Below are 15,590 nucleotides of genomic sequence, written 5' to 3'. Positions count from 1 at the left end.
GACTAAATGAGCCACCCCTATTTTTTTCAATTTTTTTTTTCATACTTTTTTTATTTTTTATAAAAAAAAAAAAAAAAGAGGCATATAGATATATCTGTTTTTTGAGGATATTGGTGTGAATTTTCGTCAATTTATGGATAGAAGTACCATTTATGTTTTTAGTCATAATCAATATATCATCTACAATATAAAATTGAAATCTAGGTGAAAAAAAAATAAAGTTGTTAAACCATATGGAGAGTCAAAGGTGTTTAACCCTTGTAATTACCTTAACCACATTGAGGTAATTTGTAACTATCTCAAATAAATGTATAAAAATTTCTTACAAATTAGGGGGTAGGAAACTTCTATAATTCGGTCTTTAAAATTAACATGTGTCATTTAAGTATGTGAGGAAGCAAATGATTTATTATTGAATTAATTATTTAGTAGACTGCTATACGACTGTCATACAACTTGATGATGTGGCAGTGAAAGTCAATCATTTGATGATCCGCAATTGTAAAAAAAATAAAACAACTGATTTTCACTCTCAAATCATATCAGTTGTATGTCAATTGTATAACGGTTCTAAATAGCATTACTCTTTTTTAAAAATTATATTAAAAAAATATACGAAAAACATATGTTATTAAAATATATATGTATTAGAGAGATCTTTTTTTTTTTTTTTTTGACGATTCAGGAAATATTATAGAGATGTTACACATTCATTTCTTGTCCCTCTTTTTTGTAAATCAATCTTTGAATATGTGCGGTCAGATGTTGATTTTATGTGATCACACATATTCAACAGTAAATTTGTCTATTTCTTGTATAAAGATGGACAAAAAATAAAAGATCAAGATTCTCTACAATTATTTGCCCGAATTTAAGAGAATTCAGAGAGGTAATTGTGAGAGATCACTTATAAGATCCATATGACTGGATAAGTGGCTGAACAGCCTAATTTTTATTTGGTAAGGTAGGTCTCATAAATGGTTTTTTTGCAATCATCTGCCTGAATTATCACAAATTCGAACAAATAATTATAAAGTATCGTAATTGGCCTTTTCTGAATCTCATTTTTATTTTCTACTTATATATATATATATATATATATATATATATATATATATATATATATATATATATAAAGTATCGTAATCCGAAAATGAAAGCCAAAGATTTATGATGTGCTTATCAAACCTAATTGCTGATTTGTAAAAAATTTCCTAAAACTGCGTTGTTTATAATTTTTTCCTTCCTATAGAGCAGCACCCTCCCCTCAAACGAGTCAAACTCGAGTCCCTCTGCCTCTTCCCCCTCAACAAGACAAAAAGTTCTCCCCTCTCTTCTTCAATAATCACCTAAGGCAGGAAACCAATAGGATTTGGTTGGGCAACTACTTGAGGTAATTCTCTCTTTATCTCTCCCTCTCGTTGCCCTCTTTCGCTTTGGTGTATTTTCTTCTCTCTCTCGCTCAAATCTTGCTTTCTTTCCCTATTGGGCTTCAAATTTCAGAGTGTTTGTTGATAACGATGAACTTGTAGCTTTCTTTGAATGCCCATTTGAAGATTAAGTCAAAATTTCTATGAATCGTAGAAATTGTGGTTGAACCCGTAAACCCCCTTTTGCATGTCATGAATTGGTCTCAAATTTGTATTGAAGCGTGGGTATTAGTTTGAGTTCAAATTTTGGTAAGAACGGATATGAGTATTTGTTTTTTATAACTATTTGAAGAAGGGATCCGGCTTCGCATAGATGCTGTTAGTCTCCTCCTCGACTCGCTTCCTGTAAGCGAAATTTCCAATCTTTTCTGCTAAAACTATTCCCAGTTCACACTCGCTTGATTGAGTTCAAAGTGTGATACTTTTTCTTCTTTACCTTTTGAGGAGGGAACGATATCTCGTCGTTGTTTCAAGAACCCTTTCATGGGTTTCGTTTACCTTTCCGAGTTACGGCTCTTGAATTATCAAAATCTCAGGTTAGTTTTTGAATTCTCTCAAAAATTTGCTTTTGTTTACTTGTTTTTTTCTTTCTTTTCTTAATGTGGGGTTTACTTGATTAGTCTGTATGAGAGTCAAGCCGGATCCGTTGGGTAGTAAATCCAAAAACTTGAGCTATCCAGCAAAAGGGACTCGCTTCCTTCTTTGTGGATAACACTTGTTCAAGCGAGTGTGAACTGTGGATAGTTTTGACAGAAAATATTGAAAATTTCGCTTACAGGAAGCGAGTCGAGGAGGAAAGAGGCTCATCGGGTCAAAGAAGGAATCAAATTTTTTGGGTGCATTTTCCCTTTTGCAAACGATGTCATAGACTAACAGCATCTATGCAGTAGTTTACACTACCGCATAGAAGCTGGATCCTTGAAGAAGTAACAATTGGGATTGGGGATTTTGAAGGGTGAAACCGTAAATCTATATATTGCATGTTACAGTTTTGTCTCAATTGTGGAGTACATGGGGATAGATGGATCATATTAATATTGGAAATCCATCATTGGTCAAAGGACCACCACTTTCTGTAAATTTGGGCTATGCTGGAATTGTTTACAGACATAAAGATTTTATGAATTCTCAAAGGCATGCTTTGAAACACATGGCAGCTTTAGTGATTGGTTGGAGGAAATTTTCTCCGACCCAGTTAGGAAGAAATTTATATCCCAAATTAATTTTTTCCACCCCCTAGACAAGGTACTGAGTGTGTGCGTTTAAACTGTAGTTAGTCTTGTTTAAGTGCTTAACCTTACATATTCCTGTTGTAAATCCAAGCAAAAATACAAACAAGCATGTCCTATATATGATTTGTATGGCAATTAATTGCTATTTATTAAACATTGCAAATTTAACCCAATAGGCTAGCTTGCTCTTTATTGGGTTCAACTGTTGTAACTTGTATTGATAGGCTCAGTTTGGCTAACATCAGCTCTAGCTAAGCCCACTCCACGTGCAGCGCCACTCTTCTTCTTTGTATTCTCCTCGTGAAAGGATCATCTGGGTCTCTCCGCTGGTTCTAGGGTTACAGAGTCAGAGTCATAGAGAGAGAGAAATGGCAAATCAAGGTGCGAAGAAGCGAAAGGAAGAGAATGCTCGGCACATGGCGAACCTGCGCCGCCTCATCATCGCCTGCAATGTATTTTTTACTATTACAAACTCAAGTCAAGCACTCGGCTTTCTTTGCTTAATTTCATTCTTATGTCTATTTATGTTGACTTTCAATTTTTTTTTTTTGTGGGTTTATTGTTATGCAAGTGTAGGTCATATATGTGTTAGTGAGGATGGTGATCTTCCATTCGAGTTTCACCTGGAAGCATTGGGTTGGTCTGGTTTTCACATCCGCGGCTTATGCAATTCCCTATATACAACTTGCCAAAATGGCTCAACCGGATTATGCTGATGATGGGGACCTTCTGGATGGTGGGTTTGATATGAGTACTGGTGGAGTTTGTGGGTATGTCTATTCTCCTTACGTATGTTCCCTTCTTCAATGTTTGTGTGTATGTATGTCTCTGTGTGTGTGATGACTAGTATTTTGAATCTGAAAGAAGTTGGGTTTCCTTAAATATTATAGATATGGTGATAATTTCAAAATCAAAACTGACATGGGAGATTGTCCAGCTTCTGAGGCACTTGCGATACTGTGTGGCCCAGAATTCCATTGATTTGTTGACGTTAGATGGGTGTTAAAACTTTAGGATAGAGAGGGATACACGAAATTTGATAATTTGGCAAAACTTTTGAAATATATAGAAGAACATATATACTTATGAAAATATCCCTGCCATTTCATATCTTACCTTTTCAAGAATTATCTATCATGCTGGCATATCAATATTTGTCATCCATATCCAAGCATCTTAAGAAGCCCTTATGTACCATTCGCACTTGATTCTTAATCATAGGCTTCAGCTTGCAGTATGTGGTAGCTGTTTGATATTAGGGGATTCCTGTTTGAAATGAGTTTCAAGGCATGTTTTGGGTATTGGTTATTATATGATATTCCATAATTCAGCATCGTAGTTTATATTTATTTATACCGACAATTCTAGATTGTTTATAGTTTTGCTTAGTATGGGTTGCAATTTTTCTTCTTCTTCTAACCCTCAAACCCCCCACCCAAAGGAAAAAAAAATCAATTAGGAAAGGTACTTTTGACTCAGTTGGCGATTTCTTGCAGCTATTTACATGATGTAATTTACATTACGGGCTTCGTGCAAGTCATGTCCATCATCTCTGGAAAATTTTGGTACACATACCTGCTGGTAAGATCTGTTTAGTTTGTTTTGCTTTAAACATGCTTTCACGCTTATTTTTTGGTGAGTCAACTTGCATTTGCGCACGCTCATGCTTGTTTTGTGCTTTAGGTTCGGAAAGAGCCACCTTATACATAGACGTTCTTGATCTGACTGAGAATTTTCTCAGTGAAAGAGCGCTATGTACTGAAAAAAAGAAAGATAGTTGCTATTTATCTCAAATGATTAGAAGAACTAAATACGTTGGTGCAATTAATCTGTATCTCCCATTTGTCATGATCTGTGGGTCCTCGAGGTCAAAACTTTGTTGGCCCACTTTTCGTGTGTTATTTTCTTTTTGGGGGAAAGGGTGGAGGTGAAGGCTCATAAAATAACACAAAGTGAGGCCTAATACTACTAGGAGATCCATGGCCAATTAGATAATTGGATTCTTTTGAATGAATGGGAATTTCTTTACCATTAAAGAAGTCTCTGACTGGATGTTGATGATTGGGTTGCTGTCATATGTCAGTGATTGTTTTGTGAGGTTACTGAGGCCCATCAGATCTTGCTTTTGTTTGATGTTGAAATCAACTCAATTTTTGGAGCCAGAGTACAGCCTGATGGCCCTTGCCCTGCATATAGAAGATACAAGGTTACACATCAAATTCCAGAATTGTGGAATACTAGTATTTTGATAATGGTGATGTAATTTGTGGTAGGAGACATAAACTGGTTTGGGTTTTTGTCCATCCACGCTATTGAATATTGATCATTCTCAGAGTTTCTACAGTATGGTGAAGATCATCTGATCAAATATACAGCAAAAATCCATAGGTTTTTAAGACTTTGAATTCTGAATTGTTTTACTTTTACCTGTTTGTCATGTTTGATCTGATATTTTGATCAAAACTGTGTTTATGATATTCGCAAGACTTGAAATATAAATAAATTCATTTACAGATTAGAGAAGTTATGCTAATTTCTATTTTTGTAGAGGGAGAAAAGTATTTAGTCCTAATTACGTTAGAGTCTTAGACAGCGTTGATAGGTGTTATAAGTAACACATTTAATCTTTCTTGTTGATTTTCAGATACCGGCATTTGGAGCATATAAATCTTTTGGTTTCATTAGAGGATTTTTGCCACAAGGTTCAGAGGTACCCTCTCTTTCCCAGATTTTGTTTCCATATTTTAAAGCAGTAGATAGCTTTTATGTACTCAATACGATTTGGTGTATGCTTGTGTGTGAAATAGGGAGACACGGAGGATGAAAAGACTCGTAAGAAGAGGGAAAAGTTGGAGAAGAAGGCTTCTAGGCCCAAGTTTGTCAGGACAAGAACTAGGTAGCTACTACATGTTGACATGAGTAAAACTAGTTATTGGGTAAAATGAGTGCCCTATAACTTCACCAAGTCTGCTCTTCCTAGCAAGACAAAGGCTGCGTTAAAATTTTATACTCACCAAGTAGAAGTTGCACTATCTGGTCCTAATTTGAATTATATTTGTGTGTAGTGGGAGAAACAAAAAAAAAAAATGAGTAATTTTATATGTGCAACTCTTTTACAACTTTTGACGTGTTAGCGTGTGTGATTTGAGCCACGTGACCCACCAAAAAAAGAAAATTTTAACACTCTTCGATCACATGTTGACGTGTTTAAAAAAGTTGTAAAAGAGTTGTGTTTAGCACCTTTTCAAAGTATTATGTCGTTGCGGTCATCTTCACGCTCAATTTTTCCTAATACATTAGCCCTCTATGTGTTGAATGTAGTAAAAATTGTGAATGTTGCATGAAAATTATTATTTCACCCACTTTTGATTTATGCTCATATTTATTGTTATAGATTTAAATATCGTTTATTCGAAACGCTTAAGCTCATTTCTTATTATTTAATTAACATTGTAACAAAAGTGCATTAGCTTGTGTTCAAATTTTTTATAGAAGAGTTTGGGGTCGGGTTTTTGTTCAAACTATTTTTATTTAATTAAGTGTCAAACTAATTTTTTTTTTGGTAATTATAATTATCTCTAATTGATTCTAAGACAGACAGAATCATAAATTGATCTCTTTCTTCTAAACTGCGGCTGCATTGCAATTGATAATCAACAAATTAGAGGGTCAAGGCGGCCGCATGTTTTGGCTCTTCACTTGAGCAAGAAGAAAAATTATGCCAATGATTTCCTTTGATTTTGACCTTGAACCACCATACACGACCGGTCAAAATGAAATACTTCTCAACATTTTTCAACCTTAATCTATCCAATGTAACCAAATAGTCTTGCACAATGGTTCTTATAAATTTTGAATTTTCTATACCCTCCAAATTTACAGGGAATCATTCGTAATATAATATCAGTTAAATGATTGAATTTATTATTTTTTTAATCAGTTAAAGCTTTTTGAATAAGTAATGATTTAACATGATATCATTTATCCATTCATGCCATATTATTTCATATGATAATCACTTCTTAAAGTGAGACAAAAAAGAATAAATGTTACCTTTTCCATTCATTTTATACCGATCGACATGAATGTTTTGAGTGGTTAATATTATTGTTTTTTTTATTGGATGAATAAGCATTTCATAGAAGAATACTCAAAGAGCAATACACCCTAGCTATTAGCTAGATCATGTTGCAATCGGCAACTCGCCTAAACAATAGCTCAATCCAAAATAGCTAACCCTTCACTCCCCAACCATACTCAACAAAGTTTGAGCAGAAAACAACTGCACCTAGACAAATTTTGCAGAACAAACTGCAACAAAATTTCATAAAAAAGCAAAGAACAGAACATCATTAGATCAACCAAACTCAGCAATCTCTGCTTCATGCTATTATGAGCAAACATTGCGTAACAATTTCTTCACCATCAAAGGCGAGAAAAATGACAAAACAGAGAGCCTATACTCTCGTCAAATCACCGAAAGATAATCTCAAGCAAATTTCTTCATTTTTCCTACTTCTTAAAAATCTACCTCTATTCATGATTCTCATTCCAACATCTCAACAAATTTGTTGAACAAATTATTCCTTAATATGTATGTGGTTGTCAAGTCTAATGTTATTCATTTCTTTCCGTATAATATTTTTGTTCTTTTAAGTAACTGACATAAAAATTCATTTAAAATACGATATATTAACCGATATAAAATAAATAAAAATATAATAAATAAGTGTAAATATTTACATTACTCAAACAAAAGAGCTAATTTATAGTAAGCCCTAGCATTATTGGCAACCTCTCTTTCTCTTTCTACTCACGTGAACAAATGTAAGATACACAGACAAAAGTGTGAGTAAACACACTCAAAGTTTACTCACTCAAAAAGGGACTTAAAAAAAAAAATATAAATATATATATAAAAAAACAAGTAATTGAAAAAGAAAAGGAAAGTGAAGGAGGAAACAAAAGCGCAATCGAAGACCAGAAGAATTGGTAGAAGAAGGCTGACTGAGTAGCCCCCTCCCCAACCCCCAACCCCCCAAGTCTTTCCCTTCATTTCCTTGTTTCTCTATCTCCTCTCTCTCTCTCTCTCTCTCTCGGCTTTCTTTGGTTATCTGCCTTCGATTCCTCTCTCATCGCGCTCGATCTCGTTTCGACGCTTTCACTTCATTTGGAATCGCGCGGTTGAGCCCTTTTGGTCGAGGTACGGTTCGTCGCAATCCGTTCAATTTGAAGCTCTCAATCGTTGAACTTTCGGGTTCTAGGCTCTTTTTTTGGATGGGTTTGCTTGCTTTTGATCGCAGTATGTAAGAATTTTATGTGGATTTTGCTGGAATGTTGTGTTTGGGGTTCTTAGGTTTTGTTCTGGTCTTTCGCGGTTTCAGGGGTTTTTGCATTTGATTCTTTTTATTATTTTAGTTTAGGTTTGATTTGGGTTTGTGAGAATTTGGGGGTGGGTAGGTAGAATATTTTGATTTTTGATATTTACTTCTTTTTTTCTTTTCTCTTTGGGCTCCGAAAACGTAGTGTTAGAAAATTTTCTATATTTGGTGGACATATAGTGAGAGTTTGGCGTGGATATTAATTTTCATTTGCGTTTTTTTAGAATTTTATTTATTAATTTTTTTGTTTGTTTTGTTTTTGGTATTTATCTATTTCCTCTGCGTTTCATATATTTTGATGTACATTATGCTAAAGGTTGTATCTTTGGTTCTCTAAAATCCCACATTTTTATGGGTATTCGTTGATTTTGTGCCCCATGGGAATCTCTGATTTTGGTATTTGGTGTCGAACCTTATACTTTTTATTTTTAAAGGCGTGCTTTCGTTTTTCTGTTATTTATTTATAATTTAAGGTATAAAATAAGTATTAAATGGTGTAATGTCAAGGTAATACTTGGAGGAGACTTCAGGTGTGAAAGAAATGTAATTCGGGCGTGGAATTACGATTTATATTTTTTACACACCTTTAGTTACCAAGGAAACTGATAAAACGGAAAAGGAGTTAGGAGCTTTATGCTTCATGTTGTTTCAGTTATCAAACAATAGAAAACTCAGCCTAATTGCTTGATTCAGAAAAATATTTTTATGTTGGCACATTTGAGCATTAAAAGTTCTATTGTTTTGTTTTTGTTTTTCTTTTCCTACATTTTCCGCATGACCTGTTGAAATTTAGGGTCTAATATATGAGCTCCAGAGGTGTGGTGTACTAGGCCCATGGATCTCAAGTTGATTACAGAATTAGGGTTTTTGTTTGTTGTAGAATTTCAACTTGAAAGATAATGCTCAAATTGGCAGTGGGAAAATTTTGTTTCAGGGTTCTTCTTAGGTGGATTGAGTTTGCAATTTCTGATGCTGAAGAAATAAGGACACTTGCAAGTTTTGCTTTTCAGTCTGAAAATGTTGGAGGGTGGTCCAAAGTTTGCTGGAATAATAGACCTTAACAAACACGACAGTAACTTTTATGATTTGTCCCAAGTGTTTTACGAGAAACTTAATGAGGGTACCAACATGTCAGTTGACAGTTTTGGCAGTTTGCAAACCAGTACTGGTGGAGGGTCTGTTGCGATGTCTGTAGATAACAGCAGTGTTGGATCAAATGATTCTAATACTCGCATTTTGAACCACCAAGGCTTGCGGAGGCGTGCTAACGACAATTACAGTGTGCAACAGAGTGTTAATCGTCGAGGAAGGGTCACACATGCTCTGAGTGATGATGCACTGGCCCGAGCTTTAATGGATAGCAACACCCCTACTGAAGGACTTGAGAATTTTGATGAGTGGACAATTGATTTAAGAAAGCTTAATATGGGTGAGGCTTTTGCGCAAGGGTCCTTTGGGAAACTATACAGAGGCACTTACCATGGTGAGGATGTTGCTATCAAGATCTTGGAGAGGCCAGAAAATGACCTGGGAAGAGCTCAATTGATGGAGCAACAATTTCAGCAGGAAGTGATGATGCTGGCTACACTTAAGCATCCAAACATAGTTCGTTTTATTGGTGCTTGCCGTAAACCAATGCTTTGGTGCATTGTGACAGAGTATGCAAAGGGTGGTTCGGTCCGGCAATTCTTGACAAAGCGCCAAAACAGATCAGTGCCATTGAAATTAGCAGTCAAGCAAGCCTTGGATGTAGCAAGGGGGATGGCATACGTTCATGGGCTTGGGTTGATTCATAGGGACTTAAAGTCGGACAACCTCTTGATTTTCGCAGACAGATCAATAAAAATTGCTGACTTTGGGGTTGCTCGGATAGAAGTGCAGACAGAAGGAATGACACCAGAGACAGGGACGTACCGCTGGATGGCTCCGTAAGACTTTTGACTCTCTAGCTGTTAAGATTCCTTCTCTTTATGTTCTATTTCATTAGTTTGTTTGCAATCTCATTTTATGGCTCTCATAGATTCATTATTCTGACTTAGTTGGTATGCTTTGGACATACATTTTAAATATTCTTTGTGAATTTTTCTGGGTGTGTTTTGGTTAAATTTACGTGTCTTATTTACAGGTAGAAATGCTTATTAGCTTCTAATTACTGACTTTTTGGTAGTATTAAAATCTGGGGATGCTTGCTTTTGCACATGTATCTTGCTTCTGCATTTGGGTTTGGCTTGTTTTTGTAAGTTTGAGAGAAGAATTTGTGTATGACCAATTTAGAATTTTTTTTCCCTCCAAATATGAAGAAGTTGCATAGAATGTGGTTAAATTATAACTAGGACAATCTAATGTTTTGTAACTAGTGTGAAATGTCTACTTTGGTGCAAGGAGCTAACATATATTGTTTTGACTTCAAAAATCAATTAGTGAATTTCCTCAATTAGTCATTAATCATCACATAGGACCTAATATGGCCTTCCCCTCTTATTTGATGGGAGTATATTAGAAAAAAATCCGTCCAGACAATTAAGAGCAGAATATAATTGTTTTCTAAGAATCAGTTTGAGATTTTCAAAGCATATGATATGGTTTGATCTTTATCCAACATAAAATGCCATGATCTTTAGCTCAATTGGCACCACCATGACTAAGGTGAAGTTGCAGGTTGAAGACTTGACTACTATATATATGTAAGCATATATGTATATATATGGACCTGTACCTTAGGTATTCTCATTTTCACTGTTAATTATACTTTGTACATCTTAGTTTTTGTTTATAATTTCCATGACTTGATTTATCAAGATGTTTTATTTGGAGGAACTCAATCTCATGCGTTCTTGTGCATGTTAGTTGTTTTTGTTTCTGCTAGTTAAATGGTGACTGGCTATTGTTTTAATAGTATGATGTTTGTTTTTGGTTAAGATTATGATCACTTATGGTGGAGAATTTTCTTTTCCTGTGTTTGACATTATTCTTTCAAGCTCTTTGCTTTTATTGTTTTTTCCTCTTTTTTTTGCCCTAAAATTATGATTGGACGTAAATTTCTTCTGGTTCTCCACTGGCTTATCATGTTGGACAATTTTTTTGATTACTATCACTTAAAAGAGAATTTTAATTGGTTTAGTTTGACCGGAGAGGTTATCATAATTCAAATCTAAACAGAATTACAACAGTGGTTATTTCAGCATTATTACAACCAAACTGGATTATCCTGTTTTAAATTTCCAAGCGGTATTGCAGATATTTCTCTCTCTATGGTGCTGGTCTGAGGCAACATAAAATACATCCTTTTTTGCCTTGTAAACTTTCTTAGAGTTTTAATATGGCTGTTTCTCAGAATTTTATCTTGCGTTTTCTTAAGAAGGAACAAATATTTTTTCGCTGTACAAGATGAGTGTTGCAGAACTTTTTGTTTGAAAATGCGCTTATTTATCAAAAAAAAAAAAAATGTTGTTTGAAAATGCTTGAAGCTTTTTTTTTTGATAAGTAACAGATTTTATAAAAAAAGAAGAAGAAAGCATAAGACGCCTCTAAGTACACAGGGGAGCAACCAAACCAGCCCCAAAAAGAAAGATACCCAAAAACCCAAAAGACCTAAGATCCACGAGAGGCACTCAACACTATGCCATGTGAGTCTTGCTTTTCCTACGCCGGGAGGTTGCATAATCATTGTCATAATTAATAGAGCTTTTCAAATTCAACACCTCCCTCATACCTTTAGTCTTTTGGCGCACAACCATTGATTCCCGATGAAAATGCTTGAAGTTGTTTCTAACCTTTTAAAATCATGAGTTAAATAACATGTGTAGTCTCTGAGTGATGGGATAATGAGATCAGTTCGACATTGATTTCTTGGATTTTCTTCTGTGGCATGACAGAAAAACATCAGATAAAGTTCACCAGCTTTACACTAGAAATATTGAAAGTGCTGTTACTAGGAGGAGCACATTATTTCTTCTCCGTCCTTAATATATCTGATATATCTGACCAGAGCTTGGAGATGTCTGATTGGATGAATATGCTAATTTCATGTGAATGAGAATTATTGTATTTTTCCACACAACGCGTAAATCGCGTGTGCATGGTTTATATATTGTGTACTAACAGCAACCATTACCATCATTATATCTTAACATAAAATCAAATTGATACCATGCAATTAAGGTATGAGATGCGTTCATGATGTTGGCCCTGACACCAATATTTGTTGGTGATTTGACCTTACTGTGGTCTGACCTGGACTAATCTTGTGCTCGCTCAACCTTAAATTGGCATGGGCGGATGAGTAAATTAATCATTTTTTTTTTGTTTACCTTTTTTGGTGGATATCATGGGGTTAGGTTTAGAATTTACATAATACTCACGGCCCTGGGTATGGGTTAGATGTTTTGGCTCTTGGATCTAGAAGAATACAATGTCAGACTGAATGTTAAAAATTTTAGTTGGCTTGGTTTGAGGTTGCCTGCTGTTGATATCATCTTGGTCCACAGGAGCGGAACTACTAAGAGGAAGTCCCCCCAAGCTTCAAAGTGTTCCCCATTTTTTTTTAAAAAAAAAATCCATATAATTCTTTTAAAATCCAATTTTTACTCCCTAATTTTTTTTAACTATTTTTTTTTATTTTTAAATTTCGTCCCTCCAATCTAAAATCCTAGTTATGCCCTTGCTTGGACAGAGTGTCATGAACTTCATTTGCCGCTATTCTTCTGTTTGATATTGGGCCCAGCTCTAGGTCTTTGGTTTGGCTTTTGTTAACATGTACTTAGGTGTAATGTTGGGTGCATCTCCCCTTTCTTTTATTATGTGTTCCTTTTTTTTTTTTTTTTTTTTTTTTTGGAGGGGGGAGTAATTTTTTAGATATTAACACTATGTTTGATATGCTGGTGGATGGAAAGGGTAGCAAAGCGAAGCTGGAGGAATCTACTTGCGTTCCATAGGAGTTAAGGAAATGATAAAGAAAGGACCAGGTTTTGCAATCATATCCTAGTTGGAATGGTTTATTGTGAGGCAAGCACATAAGTTTAGGAACTCCTCTTAGCTCCATTTCCTTCCTTCAATACTCACACTGAGTGGATTGCAAATGGGGGGCCCCAATGGATGTATTATTCCTTTTGTTTATTCTATTTTAACCAATTAGTCAATAGATAGGGTCAACCAGTCGTCCAACAACCCCCCCCCCCCCCCCAAAACCAGCCCTATGTGTACCCTAGTAGGTAAATATGAATAAATTGGTGGCTTGGCACACATTGTTCATTTCTCCTTGTTTTACAAACTCTAGAATTATATGGTCATCTAGAACATGTTACTGTGAAACCCAAGTCTTTATTAATCTGGTGAAATGGTTGGACTGGGTATACTGGTGATTTATGGGTTCAATCTGCTGTAGGAACTATAACTCATGTGAGATGGATGCCATTGGAATTAAGTACATATTGTTAATGACTTTCAGATTCGGAACTTTTTACATTAAGTTAGTATATATAAGTATGTATAATTCTGGGCGTCATGGTGAAAATAGGGTTTATTCCAATTGTCGCCATTTCTTCTTTCTCTGTTCTTACTAATAAGTCAGATGGATGTGCATTCGTAATTACTTGTGCGGATGATGCACTTGGTCTAGTTTCTGCATTTTTATGTCTATTGCATTTTATAGTACTATTGTCTAGTGAGGCGTTGGAGTCTGGACAAATTAAGTTGATTAATAAAATGGTTTACGCATTGATAAACCTGAGAGTTATGTGGTAACAGTTTTATTTTTCATGAAACATTTTGTTGTATTTTCTAGAGTGATCAAGCTGACGATTTGGTTGCTGATCTTTGGAATTTCTTTTTCCAATAGATGGTGGTGTGTCTCTTATTTGTGTTGGTAGCTTTTGTGGATTAGTGCTTTTAGATTAGTGGGTCTAGCTTTAGTCCTATTTATTTGCTTTTAGTGCAAATGACTTTGCTTCCCAATCTGTCCAAATTGTTAAATCTCCATTTATCCCCTAAATGCTTAGGCTGATAGGAAATGATTGATTTAATCATTTAATTAATATTTTAACCCTTTTTCCTTACATGCGGGCTCAAATTTCTGCTTAATAAGTGAAGCCAACATATGAAATATTTAATTGGAATAGGAGGTGAGTGACAAGGTTTGAACTCAGAATTTTTACTCTGATATCATGTTAAATCACTATTTATCCTAAAAACTTAAGCTGTTAAGAAATAGTTGATTTAATCATTTGACTAATTTTCTAACATAAGTTATTGGAAAAACATAGGCTTTCATCTCCGTTGAATGAGTATATTGGATGAGAGTCTACTTTTTATTGCTTATAGCTTCTGCCTCATGGTTTGCTTATTTGATGAGTAGAGAATCTTAAGAATAGTGCTATCCATTGATGGTTGGTATGGAATTTCTTGTTCAGCAAACCAGTTTCCTTCTCTAATTCTTTTTTTGGGTATTCTTCTCTCTTGAACCTGAACTTTTAGCTGTGGGCTACTCGAATGCATTATTTTTTTATCTGGTTATGCAGGGAGATGATCCAGCACAGGCCTTACACACAGAAGGTAGATGTGTATAGTTTCGGGATTGTTCTGTGGGAACTTATAACAGGATCGCTTCCATTCCAGAACATGACAGCAGTGCAGGCAGCATTTGCAGTTGTTAACAAGGGTGTTCGTCCTAACATCCCCAATAACTGCTTACCTGTTCTCAGTGAGATCATGACCCGATGCTGGGACGCCAACCCTGATGTCAGGCCGCCCTTTGCAGAAGTTGTCAGAATGCTTGAGAACGCGGAGATGGAGATTATGACAACTGTCCGCAAGGCCCGTTTCAGGTGTTGCATGACCCAACCAATGACAACGGACTGATCCCAGAAAAAGATAAGACAAGAAAACAGTCATAAGAACATAAAGAGTAAAGAAGAAAGTGGAAAAGGAGAAAAAGAGGGCGAGTGTGTCATAGCCTTGTGTATTTATCAGTTTAATTTCTTTCTTCAATAGAAAAAGGACGAGTTATGATAAAACCTTTGGTTATGGTGTTTCTACATTAATGGATTCCTGTTGAATGAATTAGTAATAGAAGAGGAGATCGATGTGTATGTATAACTCTCACTCTGCAATGTATTAACCTACCTTGTTTAGCTGTCGTGTTTTCTTGAGAAAGATGATGCCACGATATCCCCATCCTTGCATTGAATACCCAGCCATCGTCTTACACTGAATGTGCCTCCCGCCGATGGAGCCAATACCTGCCATCCTATCATTATGTAAAAGCTGAGAGTTGTTTAATATGCATTTTCGGGAGTAATGCCAAATGGAAAAGTCATTTTGAGAGGACATAAGAAAGACACGACACGGGTGACATTGAGCACTACTTACAATTTGGGTGATAAGCCGAGGGCTAGTGTATTTACTCGTACAGAGCCATGGGGGGATGGTTTAGCCTGCTATCTTGTATGTACACGTGGTGAAGCCCAATAAAACTGAAACTAATTGAAATTTGGAAGATGCTTTGAACATTAATCTGAGATTAGGTGTGTAAATTTGATTGGGTGGGCTGG

General features: G+C 35.5%; 2 protein-coding genes across 6 annotated transcripts; both read left to right on the top strand.

The window, feature by feature from the left end:
• Positions 1-1,234: 1,234 nt before the first annotated feature.
• On the top strand, positions 1,235-6,009 carry LOC133871803 (uncharacterized). Of its 4 annotated transcripts, XM_062309225.1 has the most exons (7): positions 1,247-1,393; positions 1,723-1,966; positions 2,887-3,114; positions 3,239-3,432; positions 4,159-4,243; positions 5,307-5,372; positions 5,470-6,009. In XM_062309225.1, exons 3-7 carry the CDS (start codon positions 3,031-3,033, stop codon positions 5,560-5,562), a joined length of 522 nt encoding a protein of 173 aa, XP_062165209.1. In that variant the 5' UTR covers positions 1,247-1,393; positions 1,723-1,966; positions 2,887-3,030; the 3' UTR covers positions 5,563-6,009. The 4 variants fall into 4 exon arrangements, with proteins under 4 accessions (XP_062165207.1, XP_062165208.1, XP_062165210.1 ...); XM_062309223.1 differs by lacking the exon at positions 1,723-1,966 and having other exon boundaries at positions 1,235-1,393; XM_062309224.1 differs by lacking the exon at positions 1,723-1,966 and having other exon boundaries at positions 1,236-1,393; positions 2,908-3,114.
• Positions 6,010-7,701: 1,692 nt separating this feature from the next.
• On the top strand, positions 7,702-15,170 carry LOC133870515 (serine/threonine-protein kinase STY13-like). 2 transcript variants are annotated; one of them, XM_062307677.1, is made up of 3 exons: positions 7,702-7,964; positions 8,978-9,971; positions 14,559-15,170. In XM_062307677.1, the coding sequence occupies exons 2-3, from the start codon at positions 9,061-9,063 to the stop codon at positions 14,896-14,898; spliced, it is 1,251 nt and encodes a 416-aa protein (XP_062163661.1). In that variant the 5' UTR covers positions 7,702-7,964; positions 8,978-9,060; the 3' UTR covers positions 14,899-15,170. The 2 variants fall into 2 exon arrangements, with proteins under 2 accessions (XP_062163661.1, XP_062163660.1); XM_062307676.1 differs by having other exon boundaries at positions 7,703-7,865.
• The last annotated feature ends 420 nt before the right edge of the window (positions 15,171-15,590 follow it).

This window comes from Alnus glutinosa, chromosome 6 (genome assembly GCF_958979055.1).
Source record: "Alnus glutinosa chromosome 6, dhAlnGlut1.1, whole genome shotgun sequence".
In the NCBI taxonomy this organism is placed as follows: domain Eukaryota; kingdom Viridiplantae; phylum Streptophyta; class Magnoliopsida; order Fagales; family Betulaceae; genus Alnus; species Alnus glutinosa.
This window is presented reverse-complemented; position numbering and strand designations above follow the sequence as displayed.